This window comes from Gekko japonicus, unplaced genomic scaffold (genome assembly GCF_001447785.1).
Source record: "Gekko japonicus isolate JY-2015 unplaced genomic scaffold, Gekko_japonicus_V1.1 scaffold2828, whole genome shotgun sequence".
In the NCBI taxonomy this organism is placed as follows: Eukaryota; Metazoa; Chordata; class Lepidosauria; order Squamata; family Gekkonidae; genus Gekko; species Gekko japonicus.
Genome location: NW_015164280.1, coordinates 30,516 through 50,546, shown reverse-complemented (window position 1 = coordinate 50,546; position 20,031 = coordinate 30,516). Strand labels below are relative to the sequence as shown.

Genomic DNA, 20,031 nt, shown 5'->3' with positions numbered 1-20,031 from the left:
AGGGAGGCAAAGGCCATTTGCATCCTTCTTTAAGTATCACTGAAGAACAATACCTTAAGTGTCCCATTATACTGGGGCTTACTGTCAAGAGAATCAAGATGGGTAGCCATGTTAGCCTGTCTGTAGCCGTAGAAAAGAGTAAGAGTCCAGTAACAGCTGTTTTCTGATGTCAGACTTATGTCCATTAATTCTTTGTCAAAGGGACTGGCCTGTTTGTCCAGTGTAGAGAGTGGAAGGGCATTGCTGATGTGTGATGGCATAAATCACATTAGAGGATGAGCAGGAGTAGGAACCTGAGATGGCAGGGCTGATGCTGCTGGGTCCAGTGATGGTGTTGCTAGGAGCTATTTGAGAGTAAAGTTGGCATCTTGGTTTGTTGCAGGCCTCAGTACCCGAGTCCATGGCTGATTTCGCACTAGAGCTGCCTCGATTTTGCGCCGCCCTTTGCCCCAATACTATTGGTCAACTTCACACCCGAAGCCGCGGGGTTGCATTTTGACTCGCTGCTTCGCCCGATTTCCCCCGCAGTTTCGTGATCCTGTTTTTTGAGAATCACGAAACTGTGGAGTAAATCGGGCGAAGCCGAGGGTCAAATGCAGCCCTGCGGCTTCTGGTGTGAAATTGACCAATAGTATCAGGGCAAACGGCGGTGCAACATCGAGGCAGCTCTAGTGCGAAATCAGCCCATGTTACTGTTAGGTAGTTTATCATTGTGGGTGAGAGGCTATTTTAGGTTAGGAGGCTGTCTGTAAGCAAGAAAAGGTTGCAACCCCTCCCCCCGAGTGCCTGCATGAGGGAAGTGTCACTATCCAGCATGGGTTGTAGGTCATTAATACCTTCTATTGTCATTTGGCATCTGAAATCACTCCACTTTCCAATATATAGGACCAGATGGACTCGCATTCTGAAGAAGTGAACAGTGACTCAGGAAAGTTCCTGCCCTGCCACAAATTTTGTTAGTCTTTAAGGTGCTACTAGGCTCTTGCTCTTTTCTACTGTCAAGAGAATGTCTTTTTTCAGAGTCGTTAAAAAAACCCTTTCTTTTAGCAAAAAAATAAATAAAAATCAAGCCCTGTCAACTGTACTGGAAAACAGTTCCGTTCCAGAAAGCGTGATCTCTTTTAACTGCTTATAATGCTTGTGCAGTTGGGAATTTTAAAAAGGAATGAGGGCGGGCTTGAAATCCGCCAAGGCTGCAGCCGCTTCTCTGAAGTGGTGTCGCAACAGCTTTGCTAAACAAGAGAGCCAGCCTGGTATAGCGGTCAGAGTGCCGGGCTAGGATCTGGGAGTCAGGTTAGAATCCCGACTCTGGAGGATGCTGGGTGCACTGTTCCCCCTAAGCTGAGTTAGTGTGAGCTAGCTCACAGTTTTTTTAGCATCCGGCTCACACATTTTTGTCTTAGCTCAGGAAGGGATGGCTCCAGAGCAAACTAATTTATGCCGTAGCCAAATCGCTCGCTCAGAACTTTAATGCCAGTAGCTCACAAAGTAGAACTTCTGCTCACAGGACTCCACAGCTTAGAGGGAGCATTGGTTGGGTGACCGTGGACCAGTCACACACACACAAATGAAGTAAATAAATAATATAGTGGAAGAGCAGAAGGTCTGTGGCCCAGTGCCCCTCCCCCATTACCAGGCACAAATGCAAAACTTCATGACCTAAGGGTGGATCTAAGCAAGCTACCGGGAACTGTGCACACTCAGGCTACAGCCTTTTCCTCAGGCACAAAAGGGAACAGGGCTGTGAAATATCAGCCCCTATTAAGGTAGCCAACTGTGGCCTGGGAAATACCTGGAGATTCTGGGAGTAGAAACTGGGGGAGGGTGGGGTTTGGGGAGGGGAGGGACCTCATCAGGGTACAGTGCCATCCAGTCCACCTGCCACGGCTGCCATTTTTCTCCAGGGGAACTGATCGCTGTTGTCTGGAGATGAGTTCTAATACTGGGAGGTCTCCAGGCCCCACCTGGAGGCTGGCAACCCTAGCCCCTACGGAGTGGACTGCAGTATGAATCCAATACGCCATACCGTGATATCAATAGTAGGAGCCTGGCTTTTTTTTTTAACCTTTTGTCTGATTATTAGATAAGTACTTTCTGCCTGCTATATGACAGATTCCCACTCTGGCCCTGCCTCCAACCTCACGCACTCAGCTCCAGAATCTCAGGGGGCCTGGCAGGAAAATATGCACAGTGGGGTCTTGAGCTGCACACACTTGCCCACAGCACCAGCCAGGGCACAACTCTCAAGTCCTGCCAAGGCCAATGGCCCTTTCCCCTTTTTGCAAGAAGGAGATAAAGAGGAGGAGAGGAGGAGACTGGATTTATACCCCGCCCTTCACTCGGAGTCTCAGAGTGGCTTACAGTCTCCTGCCCTTCCTCTCCCCACAACAGACACCCTGTGAGGTAGGTGGGGCTGAGAGAGCTCTCTCAAGAACTGCCCTTGAGAGAACAGCTCTGAAAGAATTTATGGCTGACCCAAGGTTACACACCAGCAGCTCAAGTGGAGGAGTGGGGAATCAAACCCGGTTCTCCCAGATCAGAGTCCACACACTTAACCACTACACCAAACTGGATGCATGTGAAGACAGATAAGAGAAGGGCGAGTAACAGGTCACTTGGAGGCATTCCCTATCAGGAGCTTCAGTGGATTCTTAGATTAAAATCAGCATGGCTGGGAATGAACTAGGAACAGGGTCTGTAGAGTCAGCAAGGCATCCTTGGAATGAACTGGGAACAGGGTCTGTTGGGTCAGCAAAGTGTCCTTGGACAAAGTCTCTCTCCGGGGTTGCCCGAATCACACATTTAATGCACTCTTGTTTAGCCGAAGCAGAAGAACAGCACCACATAAGAGGATGTTCTCGGGGGAGGGGGGGGGAATCCAAACATCCAAAACCGTGCCAATTCTATTCTCCAGTGTGAATGAAGTGCCCAACCCTGTCTACAGGGCATAAGGCTGCATTGCTGATGCTGACATAACAAGGCGTGTAGAGGGTAGATAGAAGTGCCAACTACCCAGTGATTAAGCAACAAGTGAGATTACTTAAAATAAAAAGAATGCTTAGTATCAAAAAAGGTACTTACTATCAAACACATACTCAGTTTTGTGATATGGCCATACTACCCATGGACAGGCATCGCAAGAAAGAGAACAGAAGGGAAAGTGTGTGTGTGTACATATGGATGATGTTAGGTGTCCACACACCCACAATGTCAACACAGGTTAAATCCCCTGACTTTGAAGCCCTTTCACAACCAGGAAATATTCACAGAACACTTACAAATTACACTGCCATCTTTGGGAGCTTTTTTTTTTTTTAAGGGATACAACATTTAATCAATTAGTTTAATTAACTGATCCACTAGAAATGGGTACCCTGATTAACTGGGTAACATTTTTTTTTAAATGATCAATTGTGACAGTACCCACCATGGAACAGGCATTCTCTCCTTCCTCACAGGAGAGAATTCCTCTTAAGATGGTGGTAGCTACAGCACACACACGCACAGTCTTTTCTATTATTTATTTATTATTATTTATCATTTTCAATTTGTATCCCGCCTTGCCGGGCGAACTGGCTCAAAGCCATGGCTTTGTTGATACGTAAATTAACTGAATAACCAATTCAGACTCATGCAAAAAAAATAAAAAATCGATCAAGGTCTCCTTAAGCAAACTTTCCCCCTCCTTCCAGAAAGTCTGTGCATTTCACAGCTCCATAAAGCCACACCACTTGAACTTGTCTGAGATCCACTTTTCAAGGCACTGAGGCTCTGACAGGAGAATAAGAGGATGGAAAAGAGGGTGAGAAAAAGAGGGAAGAAGCATAGCCCCCACTACCCCAGAAACCTGCAAAATAAAAAGTCAGCAGGGTGTTCTAATTTACACCATGAATTCTGCCAAACCCCAGACCCGCACACAGGAAGCTTCCATACCACAATCTCCCCCATTAATTCTGCTTCCCATGTATGCAAGCTACAGGTTGGGCCATGCATTTTCATTGCATAGCGCTTAGCACAGTATTGTTTTGCTCTCATAAAGCACCTATCAACATAAACAACTAATTTTATTTTATTTTTTTGAGGAGGGAAAACCACTAAGCTACAAGTGTGTTGCTCTTGCTGAAAGTCAAAGGCCTTGCATGTCAACACAGTGACACCAAGTTGTAAGTCATGGAGAAAGGAAGAACGTGGCTGAAAGGACTCGTTCAGTGCTGTTGTTATTCCACCTCAAAACGGCATTCACCGTGATATTTTGGTTGCAGTCCTGCGCACATTTACTGGGATTTCTCGATCCAGCAAGGCATACTTGATCCGAGTACTGGGTGGTTTGGTAAAACGCAGCTGCGCCCACTCAAAGCAGAATCAACAAGACCGATCTTGTCCCAACCACAGCACCTAAAAGTTAGTAGAGGTAGCAGAGGGAACCTACAGCGGGCACTACGAAGAAAGCACTATGATTTAGCAAGAGAGAGATAGCCTGGTATAAATAGCCCGAGAGAGAGAATAGTCATTTTGGTGGGTACCTTCAAATGATATACTACTCCTCCATCTTAAACTTATGACACTGGAGATCTTCGTTAGGAACAAGAGTGGCAAGTACAGCTAAATCTGATATCTTTTCAATGGCTGTTTTTTAATAAAAACAAATTCTTGCTTGTAGAAATCCTGCAATGGAAGCACACTGTTTATGAAATGGATTAGTGGTTTGTTGTTGGTTGTTTTTTTAACTTTAAGATGACCTGACTTTCCTAAAGCCACTAAAACCATCAAATAATGTATTTAAGTTAAAAGAGTAGCGTTTTTATACAACATAATGCATCCCCCTGAGAATGATGGGACTACACAGAAAGGATTCAAACTGATGCTGCCGATCAACAGTGAGAGGGCAACAGTGCGAGGGCTTTTAGAATCATAGAATGTTAGAGCTGGAAGGGACCTTGCAGGTAATCTAGTCCAACCCCCTGCACTCTGCAGGAGTGTCCACTGTGCCCCACTGGTGGACCTTCTGATGACACCTGGTATTTTTGGCCACTGTGTGTGACAGAGTGTTGGACTAGATGGGCCATTGGCCTGATCCAACATTGGCGTCTCTTATGTTCTTATCAAATGGAAGTAATCTCTTAAGGACAGTCCAAGGATCAGGAGGAAAGCAGAGAAGTCCCTTTTCCCTCGCCAACACGAAATTCTTTCAAATGTTAGTTAAATGTAACATTGACGTCAGCATTCACTAACAGTGCAATCCCAAGCAGGGTTACACCCTTTTAAGTCAACTGAGTTCAATGGGCTTAGAAGGGCAAAGGATTGCACTGTGTGTTTTCTGCCTTAATAGGATGTGAAATGCCAAAGTGGGGCACCGATATGAGGAAGGTCCTTTTTTGCCGTCAAACTGTAGGGTTTTCAAGGCAAGAGAAGAACAGAGATGGTTTGCCATTGCCTGCCCCTTCGTCATGGCTCTTGTATTCCTTGGGAGGTCTCCCATCCAAGTACCAACTAGGGTTGACCCTGCTTAGCTTCCAAGATCTGACAAGATTGGCCGCACCTGGATTATCCGGGTCAGAAAGGCTGTATTGCTTGCATAAACCCCTGCCCTGCCTTCCCATCTTCCCGACCAAGCCAACAGTACAAATCTTGATTAATCCATGTATTTTTTAAAAAATCCAATGGCCCCAGCACTACCAGAGTTTATCCTAATAGCATGAGTCAAATCTGGATGAGGCAGTTTAAGTAAAATATGAAAAAAAATCTCAGGCAGATTGTTATACTAAAAAGTCAGAGCTTTGTTATAAAGGAACTCAGAATTTAAATAAGGCAAGAAGCAGAAAGCAACCAGAAGGGTGTGTGTGTCCACAGCTGCTCACCAAAGCAATTTTTAAAAGGGCCCATTGAGAAAAATGGGCACCAGCCCAAGTAATGATAATCTGTTCTTTGCAGAGATTCTTAGAGAGGCTTCCTTCTTTCCTTCCCTCCATCAGCCTCCAATACTTACTGGGTGCGTTCAGACGGGGGATTTACAACGGTTAGGGTGGCGGTTCCAACCGGTGTACCTACGGGCGTTCACATGGCGAACATCTGCCTCCCGTCCCTAACCGTTGTAAATCCTTTTACACCGTTGTACTCTGCCACTAGGTCCGAAGTGGTGGTAAACAGAGTACAACAGTGGCTTCCGATACAAACCGGCGTCTGATCGCTCTCCACCGGTGCCTAGCCACTTCCGTCGGAAACCTGAGGCTTCCGGCTTTCCCCCGCCATTTAAAAAAAAAAACGAAGCGATATGCGCTCAGGCGAACCTTCGCCCCGAGCGTTTGTTTATTTTTTTAAAAAAAAAGCCCTTACTTTACCGTCCCGTAGGAGTCCGGGACTACAGGGAGGCCAGGTTGGGGTTTAAACTTTAAAGGTAAGTGCTTACCTTTAAAGTTTAAATGTAAGGGGGGGGGTTGAGCATGCGCAAAAATCGCCATTCTTGAATGGCTGCCTGTGCGCATTGCTCAAACTCCGCAGCATGTGAGCGGGCGTCCAACGGAGGCATTCACAAGATGGAGGGTGAGTCTGATCGCGTTTCTGCCGGCATAAACTGCACCGGTTCCAACCGGTGCAGTTTATGCCGGCAGAAAGGCCGCGTCTGAACGCACCCACTGAGTGCCCAAATCCTGTACCAGTTGTAGAGACCTGGTTCTCGGGAGTCTTGGGCTCCTAGCCAAAACCAGAGACCCATACTTCACTTGCCATAGCGGTAGCTGCTGTGTACACAGAAGGTAAGCAGAGATAGTGGCGTGAGGGGCAACCACCACATGCAGAATTCTGTGAGCACTGATCTTGACGTGTCTTCCTGAAACTGCGGTTGTTTACAGGGAAGTATGTGTGAGTGCAATGGGCCCCAAAAAGAACTAACATGACACATCGACTCTTCTGTTAATGTTGAACTGAGTGCTGGTATAGCAGCCGGTCTCCAGATGCCAACTATTACGTTTAAAACATTGAGGTTAAAATCCCATGAAGACTAAGCCCAGTTGAATGAAGTGGGGCTTGCTGCTGAGTAAGCCTGCACATGGATTAGAAAGTTTCCCCCACATGTTGATCCTTCCAACCACACTCATATCGAGGCACCCATTCTTTGGAATCCTAGAAAGCTTAGGACGGCTTGCCCCGAGACTCTTTCCACTAGCCCGTGAAAGACCATTTTCTCAGGTAAGTCAGACAGTGATTATTTGAATAATTTTAAAATGACTTTTCCAGTTTTATATTTTTGCACAATACCTTGAACATCTCTAGCTGGAAATGAAATGAAATGTTTTAACCACAGTAGCAAGGATACATGCTGGATGGGGGATATACTTCTGGGTAGCAGTGTGTGTGAGAACAAGATCTTCGGGTACGGGTGGACCGCAAGTTAAATATGAGCAGCCAGTGTGATGCAGCAGCCAAAAAGGCTAATGTGATCTTTGGCTGTATCAACAGAGGCATAACATCCAAACTGCAAGATGTCATAGTCCCGCTGTACACTGCATCTGTCAGGCCACACCTGGAGTGTTGAGTGCAGGTCAGGAGGCCTCACTTCAAAAAGAATGTGGACAGAGTGGAGTGGGTGCAGAGGAGAGCGATGAGGATGATCGGGGGCCCATAGGAGACCAAACCCTATGAGGACAGACTTGGGAACATTTAGTCTGGAGAAGAGGAGGTTGGATGGGGGACATGAACGCTCTCTTGAAGTATGTGAAGGGCTGCGACTTAGAGGAGGGCAGGGAGCTGTTCCTGTTGGCAGCAGAGGACAGGACTCACAACGACAGGTTTACATTAAGGGTGGGAAGGTACTGGCTGGATATTAGGAAAAACTTTTTGACAGTAAGAGTTGTGCCACGGTCGAATCAGCTGCCTAGGGAGGTGGTGAGCTCCCCCTCACTGCCAGTCTTTAAGCAGTGGCTGGACAGACACTTGCCAGGGATGCTCTAGGCTGATCCTGCACTGAGCAGGGGGTTGGACTAGATGGCCTGTATGGACCCTTCCAACTCTGGGATTCTATGGTTCTGTGCTAATCTATTTGACTGAAAAGGGCATCCAGTAAAGCATTAAAGGCAAAGGCAACTAACCGGTCGCCAGCCAGGGGCTCTCTTCCCCCTGGGTTCTACACGCCACCTAAGATGGCACTGGTGGGGCATAAGACCACCTCCCCTTTTTGTTCTTCTCCAGTCGCACAGTTGAGTCCGACTCTTCGCGACCCCCCCCCCAGCATGTGTGAAATGCCTCCACAGCTCTTTCCTCCTCTCACAGACAGAAGCCAGCTCTATGAAAACCAAGCTTTAGGCACGAGAAACAAGTGACAGGCTGGGTAATCGTCTTGTCTGCTCGGGACTGGCACAATATCATTTGCTGAACCACACGCATTCATTATGACACTCTGATTAGTTTCATTTACGCTTCGGAGAGGAAGCAGAACCTGGAGTGTACAAAACACCCCTGACAAATTCACAGGAAAGCAGAGGGAACAAATAAAGCAGATTTGACCTCCAGATTGAGGAATTTCTGTGGGGCTTGTAACGGAGGTCAGACTAAATGCACGGAGGACGTCATCACAAATGGAATAAATGTCAGATGTGGTCCACAGGCCTTTTCTTCGGGGTGTGTGTGTGTGTCCTGGCTTGTATCCCACAAGCAACTAATTTGCCAGGTATAATAAAGGAAGAGTTTTCTGCTTATCCGTCCACTTAGATACAGAGGGGGGAAACGCCATAGCAACCGGAGTCCATACCAGAGGGAAGACGTTAAAAAAAACACAACATTATATATTCTGCAGTTCGTCCTCCTGATTCAGCTGCCTCAATGATTTATTTCTCTTGACGTGACTGGAATGCATAAGGGACTCTCCACACATGACAAGAGATTTGCTGGCACTGAAAGGCTGGTTAGCAACGCATAACAACGTGGGTTGTCAGAACAGCAACAGACACACACAAAAAATGGTCCGCCGCTTGCAGAAGATCTGGAACCGAGAAGATACTTTATTTTCAGAGTGGTGAAAATGAGAAAAATTAATAGAATCGGCACGCTGACTTAGAGGGCAGTAACAGCCAATAGGGTCTCATTCCCACAATCCTTTCACTTTAAAAAAAATGAGAGAGGAGGTTCATTAGAATTAGAGATGTACACAGGCACATTAAATTTCTATGTGGTGCTGTACATGGCGGCATGCATGAACACAAAGCATTACGCACCTGTGCATACAGAATATCAATATCGGGCAAACATACACATTGATCTTTGTGAAAAGCCCATAGACGCAGAAGACTGGATACTTTATGAGCCATGATGGGAAACCAGACACAACCAAGAGCTCTCTACAGGGATCAGAATCTATGGGCTCACTGGCACGGGCCAGGAGAACTTGACTTCTAATCTCTGTGGCTGTACAATAAAAATATAAAGGGGAGAGAATCATCTCAAGTAAACAACCCTAAGCTCCTTTAGAGGGGAAAAAGGGACAGGATAAAAATGTGGTTGGCGAAGAAAACCAGAGAACTAAGCAAAACGACAGGATTATTTCCTCACACTCCAAGATGCTGGGCAGAACAAAGGCTTGCCATTGGACAGTGTACGTGTCAAACCCCGGGATGTTAAAGCATAACGTTTAGAGGTGGATCTGTGGCATGTAGGACTTGTGATCCGCAGTCACCACTGTAACCACTGGAGAAAGGTAATCCCTGGCAAACAGAGCTGCCTTATACAGACACAGGCAATGGTTCTATTCAGTGGCTTAAAGCAGGCCACTCCTACTAGCGGGGATGTTTTAGCTTCCACAAAGAAAAGCATCTGTCTCGGTATCTGTCGCTTCTAGTAAGGACTGTGTGCAAAGGGCATGCTCCACCCGAGACAGAGCCCACTTTCACAGCTGGTCCTGGTGAGCTAGGAAGTCCCACAAAGCCAGCAGGATTGGTATCTGACAGCAGATCGGAGACTGGGGATTGCACAAGACGTCCATCTCTGCCATCACAGCTTGTATGAATTACTAGGAGACAAGGCGAGAAAAACAGAACAGATGTTCCAGGATATATGCGTCTCAGCTCAGCACTTTGGGACACCTGGCCAGAAAAAAATATATCTCTGGGAGCAGATGGCTTGTCAGAGAGGCAAACAGGCCTATCCTTGGTCTACTATACCTGAGGATGATAGAAAGGCGGGCCACTCTACCTGGCCTACTGGTCAAGCCAATGAACAATCTATATGACCTTTCTTACTACAGGACTGGAAATCTGATTGAGTTTCTAAGGGAACAAGAATTACAACGAAGTAAAGCACACCAACAAAAAGCCACAGCTTTACTGATTACAGCAGTTGGAGCATTTTGGTGCAGCACAGGGCAGGATCCAAGCACTGGGCGACCCACCTGTCGGCCAAAGAACCCCATCCCAGCCTGCCTGCTGGGGGAACCCAGAGTGACAAGCAGGTGGTCGCACAAAGGTACCTCTGCATGGATCCCTTGCCACCTGGGAGTGAAGCCAGTCAACTGCTCCTGAGCTCTTCAGCTTCATTAAGTCTTAAGAATGATGTGGGATGTATTCCCCAGTATTTGTATAATTTGGATAGCCCTAGCCATCGAAGAGCTTTTTCCCTTGCTTGAGTAAATGCCTTTCCATCAAAACTACTGTATGGTAGGTTTCATAATATTCCTAAGTATGAACGGAGATGTGACTGTGGTTCAAGCTCTCTTGATTCAATTGATCACATACTGCTGGACTGTTCGTTGCATGTATCTGCTAGGGAAAAATGGTTAAACTCTTGGTTGCATGGTAAATATCACCTTTCTAATGAAAGAAAATGTCAAATTCTATTGAATGATACAACAGCAGAGATTACAGTGGCAGTGAGTAATTTTTTAGTTGATGTGATAAGAGTGAAAAATTTGGGAAACTCCGTTTCATGATTTTATAATTATTCCAGTTTTTTAGTTGACTGTGTCACTTTCTGTTTCTGATTTTAATGTTGTATATGCTATTAAAGGTTTATTGATTGATTGATTGATTGAACTGCTCCTGAGCTGGACATATTGCTAAATGGCTTGACTCCCAAGACCCCTTAAGGGGGTCCCCCACTCAGGGAGGTGGGCAGACAGGCGCAGCCTCCCCTCCGACGGATTCCCCCCAATTTTTAGAAACCCTATAAAGCTGTGACAATGAATAATTTCAATGAAATTACACATGAGAGAACCAAAAAAATAAAGGCAGGGAGAGAGGGAGTGTCTTAAATCAGAGAAAGGGAGGACTGGCCACTGGCAGCTGAGCTCTAAATAGGGGAGGTGTGAAGCCAGGCAGAAGCGGACGCTCAGCCAGGACCACCCCCAGTCTAGCCCAGTGGGAGGAGCCAGTGCATGGCCAGTGACTGGCTGGCTGGCCCGACGTTCACCCGGCCACCTGGAGGCCCTGAGAAATTGCTGTGGCCCAGTAAGGACCACGCTGTGGCTGCAACATGTGGAGCCGTTCCTCGAGTCGCTGCAAACTGTATTACTAAGGGCAGTGTGGGGCACCAAGAGAGGAAGGGAACAGGAATTACAACAAAGTGAAACACACGAAATTCTTGGGTTTGGGAAGGGGCGGAAGCTGCATGTTGGTATTCTACACTCTCACTCTGCCTTATCACGATCAGCACAGCCACAACTTAACAGCCAAACCATTATTCATGGTTGCCACAGATCCTGTCCCACATTTGCAGCATGTGCAGAGAGGCTGGGGAAGGGAAGGGGGCTGGCCTCCCCCGCTAGGCTTTTGTGGGGGCTTCACAGCAGCAGCTTCTGCAAAAGCCTTTTGGGAAAGGAGGGACACCCAGCTCTCCACTGGGAAAGAGGAGAGGTGGTCTCTCTTCCACAATCCAGGTTTTATCAGGAAGTAGCATCCGCTGTTACCACCTACAGTGAAAGTCTATGGAGAAAGAGATACCCCCCCCCCCACACACACACTTTCTGCCATGCTGGGGATTATTAGGGAAAGGATTTGAGAATAGATTTAGGTGGGTAGTTGTATTGGTCTGAAGCAAAAGAATGACGTTTGAGTCCAGTGGCACCTTTAAGACCAACGAAGTATAATTCTGGGTACAAGTTTTCGTGTGCATGTGCATCACAGCTTAGAGGGAACATTGATTCTGGGTACAAGTTTTCGTGTGCACTTTTCCAGATATGTATCAAATAAGTATCTGATGAAGTATGCACGTACACAAAAGCTTATGCCCAGAATTAAACTCTGTTGGTCTTAAAAGTGCCACTGGACTCAGACTTTGTTTGACTAAGAACAGAACAGCCAGTGCCACGATGTCCTTGTAACAGAGCAAAGGTGCAGCTGCATTTGGAAAACTACACGCACTTCTGGTCACTGACCCTTCAAAGGGATTTGGCAGACCTGACAACAGTTCTTAAGAGGGCGGCCAAGACAATAAAGTGGTTGGGGCATATTGCATAGACCCTGAAGTAGTATGGCAGGTGAGGAACTGAAAATTAAGTTTCAGAGTTTGTCACTCTAGCAGGCTGAAATTAAGGATATCAGAGGAAGAAGAAAATTACCTGGGTGGTGGGAATCTAAACCAATCTGGTGGACAGAAAGTGGCCCCACTGGGTTGCTACGAAAAGCAGGAACCTTGGGAAAGACCAGCTACCAGGCTCTTCAGATGAAGTCTTTGCCGTGTTTCTACCTATCAAGCTACAACCCTTCTCCTCCTCGGAGGAAAGAGAGCTTCATCCCGGTTTTAAATGCAGTTAACCCAAATCAATGCTTGTGGGATCCTGCCTCCACAAGCCATATGCCAGTCATTTAAAACAGATTCCTTAGAAAGTGGGCTTTGCTGAATAGCATTCTTGCCCACTCATTTCACCCCAACACAAAGCTGAAACTGCTGCCCAACAAGTTACCTTTTCTCTTTTAAAAAGACTTCATTAGACCACAGTCAATAGTGCTTACTGAAAGACCACAAGTCGTATACAAGGTTTCCACGTGACTCTGATACTACAGCAATTACACTGCTCCCGAGCCCAATTCAAAGTGCTGGTCCTATTCTTTAAAGCCATATCTGGCTTGGGACCAAGGTATCTGAAGGACCATCTTCTCCCATATGTTCCTGCCCAGGGAGTAAGACCACAGGAGAGGCCCACCTGACTGTCCTATCAGATCCATCAATCGAAGATGCTTGTTTGGTGAGTACACAAGAGAAAGCCTTTTTAGTGGCAGACCCACAACCATGGATCAGCCTCCCTAGGGAGGTGCACCTCGCCCCCTCACCTGCAATTTTTAGTAGGCAACTGAAGACTTGTTTTCTTTACAACTGCACTGAATTAATGCAGTCCTCAATCGTGATTTAAAATTTTGGTTTTATGTTTTTAATGGATTTCATTAAGATTGTAAGCCACCTTCCTTGTGCACTGCAGGAAGAATGGTGGCTAATAAGCATTTTAAATAAAGTATCCATAACAGAAGTGAGAGGCCACAATCCTACACCAAGTTACACACAGGGGAGCTCAGGAATGCTTCTTGGCTCAAGAATTAGTTGCTCCTCAATAAACACCAGATGGTAACTGGCAATGGCCACAGCTCAGTCAATACTGAGAAGGAGGTAACTGTTCCACAGGCTGTCCCCTCTGCTTTGACTCACTGAGGCTCTCTCAGGTTCCTGGGATCATGAAAGAAGATGGGGGATAACTCAGCACAGTCCGGCCTTCCTCTCCTGCTCAGACAGCAGTGAAATGGAGACTTTCAGAATTCTAAGCACTCTGAGTGGGCTGCTTTCCACTTGAGCTGCCATAACTTGCAGTCACAAGTGAAAAGGTGGAAATGCTCCCCAAAAGTTAAGACAATGATACTCACAGAAATATAGAAGAGGAAGAAGAAGAAGAGAAGAGATTGGATTTATACCCCGCCCAAAGGAGTCTCAGAGCGGCTTATAAACTCCTTTCCCTCCCCCTCCTCACAACAGACACACTGTGAGGTAGGTGGGGCTGAGAGAGCTCTTGACAGAAACTGCTCTTTTTCAAGAACAGCTCTTATCAGAACTAAGGCTTGCCCAAGGTCATCCAGCCAGGTGCAAGGGGAGGAGTGGGGAATCAAACCCAGTTCTCCCAGATTAGAGTCCGCTCACTTAACCACTACACCAAACTGGCTAAATATATTGAATATGTAAACACATAACAGCACTTCAAAAGAATGTAATGCACATCATAAAGTCACACAAACCACAGAGTGATGCTTCTTAAAGTAATGCAATCCAAAATAGTCCACAAGCCCAAGCCCTCCTAGGGGCAATAACCCTTTGATGAAGCATTGACTTTGAAACGGTCTTAATATTACATAGAATACCGTCAGGGCATACTGGACAGTATTTTCTCTATGGACTGTTATTTTCTCTATGGATTGTTATTGCCCATAGGAAGGCTTGTGCTTGCGGACTATTTTGGATTGTATTACTTTAAGAATCATCATTCTGTGGTTTGTGTGACTTTATGATGTGCGTTACATTCTTTTGAAATGCTGTATGTGTTTACATATTCAATATATTTAATATATTCCTATAAGTATCATTACTTGTCTCAAAACCTTTTGGGGAGAGTTTCCACCTTTTCACTTGTAGCTTTATACTTTCCCTTCCCAATTAGTTTTGTGATAACTTGCAGCCAGGCTCTTACTTTTCTGCAACCATGTGCAGAATTGCACCTGCTGTCATTCACTGGATATCCGCTCACACTGAAAAAAACACTGTCTACTCTCCCTGTCCCACAGTCTAAGCAACTGGTCAGTCCAGAGAGCTTCTCAAACAAAATAAAAAGCAAGCAGAACATTTCTGCTTTAGGACCAAAGCCGCTAAGCAGTCATCAGCACCATGGAGAGCACCCAATACAGAAATCAACCCTAGCCCATTTCCCTAAGCAACAAGGAGAGTCTGTGATAACTGTATCTGCTGAGAAAGGAGGAAAGAATTCACATCCAGAGATGCAGCAATGTGGATCAGCCGAATCAGCAGACAGATGCCCTAAGAAAGGAAAGAGGGCATAACATAAATACGCACAACACAGAAAATGCACTCTTGACTCAGCGGCCAATCTCCTATCTATCCATTCCAGTATTTGTGGTTTTAGAAATTTTCACCCCGTTGTGTCAGTTATTGAATAATTCAGACAAAGAAAGAGACACTCTCATGCAGCACCATGCTGTAGCATGGGAAATGAGTCTCATTATAATACAGTCCTGTGAAAGTTCTACACATTCAGAACATTAATTCACCTTACACACACGCCAGCCACATAGAAAAGAGTGCAGCTGTGACCACACCATTCTAAACAGTCATGAACAAGATGGTTTAACCTCTGTTAGCCTGGAAGACCTGGAAGAAGCTACAATACAGGCAAAGGCTCAAGAACTAACACAGTGTAGATAAGCAACACAGAAACAATTTTGAAAAGGTCTGCGATTGGGGGGGGGAGAGAAAGGAAGCGGCGATCGCATGGTTGCTCACAGGAAGAGCACCTGCTTTGCATGCAGAAGGCCCAGGTTTCATCTCCAAATGTAAAGGGATCAGGTGATAGGTGACATGAAAGACACTGGGCAGCTTCTGCCAATCAGAATAGAAAATACCGACCTCGAGAGATCAAGTGTTCTGACTCAGTAGAAGGTAGCTTTGTCTGCACAACAGGAATAGTAGAGAAAGAGATCCTAGTCACTGATACTCTTTATCAAGATATACGAGTGTCTACATGCCTCCAGAGTGGCTGTTTCCTTCAGGTGAACTATCTATATCCACAAGAATAACACACAATCCCAAGAAAGTCTGGTATGGAAAAATATATACAGATGTGTGCTAAATGCCCACAGAATAATACAATGACAAAAGAGACTAGATTAAAGCCATAACATCATTTAGTGTCTGGTAATGAAAAACAACCACTTATTCCTTCATAGAAAAAATACAATAAAATTACTCATAGCTGTCTGCTCCAAACTCTCTTGGGATTACAACTGATCTCCAGGTAATATAGATCAGTTCAGTCTGGTATGGAAAAATACATACAGATGTGTGCTAAATGCCCATAGAATAATACAATGACAAAAGAGACTAGATTAAAGCCATAACATCATTTAGTGTCTGGTAATGAAAAACAACCACTTATTCCTTCATAGAAAAAATACAATAAAATTACACATAGCTGTCTGCTCCAAACTCTCTCAGTCAATATCCTTCTAACAGACTGCTCCAGATTCAATATCTCTTCCAACACTTATTCTGGATATTTAAGTGTTTCAGACCTCTGGTCTTTCCTCAGGAACAAATCCTATATAGGAATCTCACATTCGATGTTACCTTCAAGTTGACACATTCATTGATTTACTTTTCTGTTAATCTACTTGGGCGAGGTCTCCTCGCTTATTTTCAAGCATACTGCTGCTGCTGACAAAGTCAAATGGACCCAAATGGACTATAGTCCATTTTTTCTATGAAGGAATAAGTGGTTGTTTTTCATTACCAGACACTAAATGATGTTATGGCTTTAATCTAGTCTCTTTTGTCATTGTATTATTCTGTGGGCATTTAGCACACATCTGTATGTATTTTTCCATACCAGACTGAACTGATCTATATTACCTGGAGATCAGTTGTAATCCCAAGAGATCTCCAGCCACCACCTGGAGATTGGCAACCCTAAGTAATCAGAAAGTGACTACTTCAGATCCCTGCACAGAAACAAAATTGTGCATAATGTACAAAACTGTTTAAATTTGCATCAGTTCAGCAGTTCACAGAATCCTATTACTCTCAATACAGAAGAATGTTGTAACTTGGTAGAAAAGTTAAAAATATTTTTTAAAAACCAGCATATATACTTAACTCCATCTGTAACCTGTTTTAACGATGACATCCACAGACAGAAGAATATGAATAAGATGTGAAAGCATTACCTCAGGAAGTGCTTCATTTTGGCAGCTTTGTTCTTCACTCTCAGCAACTGTCCTCAACTGGTCACCGGCAAATTTTCTTTCTCCAGAAGTTATTTATGCTGTGAAAGCAAGTGGAACACAGTTAGTAAAGGAGGTGTACATGGTGCTCAAACATAATTAACATCTTTACATTTTAAAAAAAACCAGTAAATAAAAAGTGCACTCAAGTACAAAAGGGTAAGACTTGCAAACAATAGGGGGCAGTCTGGAAACGTTCCAACGGCCTTCAAGCATAACACTTTTCTCTTCTCGGATGAGTTTTGGAGGAAAGAAAATAGTTCTGCAGCTTTCCTAAAGGTATTTCAACTTGAATGGCAAAAAGCGAGCTGCAGACTGTATTAATTGGCTAGCTGTCCGGTAATACCACTGGAACACGTTTCCTGGAGCAGTTTTACAGCTCTATCAATAATGTTCATTTTCTTATTTAATGAAGTGAAGAATGATCATATTAAAATGTGGTACTTCCAAAAAAAAGAAAAAGTGAACACACCCCGTGAAGCATGAGGACAGGGCAGGAAGTTAAAGGCAAAGTTTTGTTTGTTTTTAAAAGGTAACTATGGGAGACATGGCGACCAAAATCAAGATAATTCATGCCACAATATTCCCCATGACGGTGTATGGGTGTGAAAGCTGGACAATGAAGAAAGCTGACAGGAAGAAGTTGATTCCTTTGAACTGTGGCATTGGAAGAAAGTTTTACGAATACGGTGGGCTACCAAAAAGACAAGTAAGTGGGTTCTAGATCAAATCAAGTCTGAATTCTCCCTACAAGCTAAAATGACTAAACTGAGGCTATCATGCTTGGGTCACATTAGGAGAAGACAAGAGTTGCTGGAAAAGACAATAATGCTAGGAAAGGTTGCAGGAAAAGAGGAAGACCCAACATGAGATAGATCGACTCAATCGAGGAAGCCATGGTCCTCAGTTTGCAAGACCTGAGCAAGGCTGTTAACCGTAGTATGTTTTGGAGGTCATTAATTCATAGAGTTGCCATAAGTTGGAAGCAACATGATGGCACTTAGTACACATACCAAGGGGACATGATAGTGGCTTATAAAATTCTACATGGGACAGAGAAAATGGACAGAATGAATTACGGCTCACTGATAGCTCACCTGCTTTTAATGCATAATGTCCTAGGTTCTCAGTGTCTCCAGCTAAAAGGATAAGGCAGGCACTGCTGTGAAAGACTTCCACCTGAGACCTGGAGAGCTGCTCCCTGAGTAGACAATATTGACCTTAATCAACCAAGGATCTGACTCAGTATAAGACAGATAAATATGTTCAGAATCTTTTTCTCCTTTGCTCGTAGTGACAGGACTCAAGAGCAGTACCTAATGAAACTGATGGACACTACGCTCAGGGTAGAAAAAAGGAAGTGCTCCTGTAAGCTATGAACAATTAAATTGTGGAAGTCTGTGGACATTCTGATAGCCAACAGCACAGATGGCTTTAAAAGGCAATTAGATTCACAGAGGGTCGGGTCTATCAATGGCTACTAGTCATGATGAGTAAAGAAAATATCCACATCCAGAGGCAATAAACCTCTAAACACAAGTGCTAGGAACAAGGCTCCCTCTAAGCTGTGGAGTCTTGTGAGCAAAAATTCCTACTTTGTGAGCTCCTGGCATTAAAGTTGTGAGCGAGCGATTTGGCTACTGCATACATTAGTTTGCTCTGGAGCAATCCTTCCTGAGCTAAGACAAAAACGTGTGAGCCGGAGGCTAAAAAACTGTGAGCTAGCTCGCACTGACTCAGCTTAGAGGGGACAGTGACTAGGAGGCAATGCCAGGGGATGGCCTTGGGCCCTACACGCCGTTTGTTGCCTCTCCAGGGTAACCGGCTGGCCATTTTGTGAAACAGGATACTGGACAGGATGAACCACTAGAATGATCCAGCATGGCTTTTCATATGTTCTAAATTGTATCGCTGAGTTCTCATCCTGGATGAAGAATTCTTTACGACTATCAGCATGGTAAGAAAGCCAGTGTGGTAGAGATGTTAGACTACCAGACTAGGATCTAGGAGACCTAAGTTTGAATCCCCACTCTGTCACAGACGTTTTCTGTAGGATCTTGGGCAAAGGTATTCTTTCTCAGCCTAATCTACCTTACTGGTGGTTGTAAGGATAAAATGAAGGAGGAAGAAGGAGGAAGAGGAAGAAGAGGAGGAGATTGAATTTATACCCTGCCCTTCACTTGGAATCTCAGAGCGGCTTACAAACTCCTTCCCCTCCCCACAACAGACACCCTGTGAGGTAGGCGGGGCTGAGAGAGCTCTGCCAGAAACTGCTCTTTTTCAAGAACAGCTGTACCAGAACTATGGCTTGCCCAAGGTCATCCAGCAGCTGCAAGTGGAGGAGTGGAGAATCAAACCCGGTTCTCCCAGATTAGAGTCCGCGCACTTAACCACTACACCAAACTGGGAGTGGGAGAATGATGTAAGCCGCTCAGGGTTCCTAAAAGCTGTTGTCTTTCATATTAATTCAGTTCTTCGTCAAACATTGTTATCAAACCTATTTTTTAATATGTCAGATCTCAGGGAAAAGGGTGCCAGTTTTCAAACATTCCCCTCTAACCTCAGGCAAAACATAATCCCTACCTTCATCAAGCTATGCAGTCTGCTTGCATTCGTATTCTTCATGTACTGAGTAGGAGAACTCAGCAGGCCTCTATTCATACATATGTGGAGGAGGGGAGGGGGAGGAGAAAAAGCATTGGTTTTTATACCTCGCTTTTCTGTACCCAAAGGAGTCTAAAAGCAGCTTACAATTGCCTTCCTTTCCTTAGGCACGTTGTGAGGTAGGTGGGGCTGAGAGAGTTCTGAGAAAACTGTGACTGACCCAAGGTCACCCAGCAGGCTTCCTATGGAGCAGTGGGGAATCAAACCTGGTTCTCCAGGTCAGAGTCCACCACTCTTAACCACTAGACCACACGGGTTGTAATGATATTATACAAACTATTTTTATTAGGCTTGTTCCAAGATAAATATTAAAAACAGAAAATCTTATCTGCATCCCCACAATAGAATTCCCAGAGACAATACTTATACATAAAACATGAGCTAACTTCCAAATTTC

General features: G+C 45.0%; 1 protein-coding gene across 1 annotated transcript in view; it reads right to left on the bottom strand.

Moving 5' to 3' along the window:
• Positions 1 to 16,948, bottom strand: part of ELMOD1 (ELMO/CED-12 domain containing 1) — a 43,508-nt gene extending 26,560 nt beyond the window's left edge. The window contains exon 1 of the mRNA XM_015408762.1: positions 16,914 to 16,948. Within this exon, the coding sequence (XP_015264248.1) occupies positions 16,914 to 16,930 (17 nt within the window). The 5' untranslated portion in view covers positions 16,931 to 16,948. The remainder of the gene's footprint in view (positions 1 to 16,913) is intronic.
• Positions 16,949 to 20,031: the final 3,083 nt, after the last annotated feature.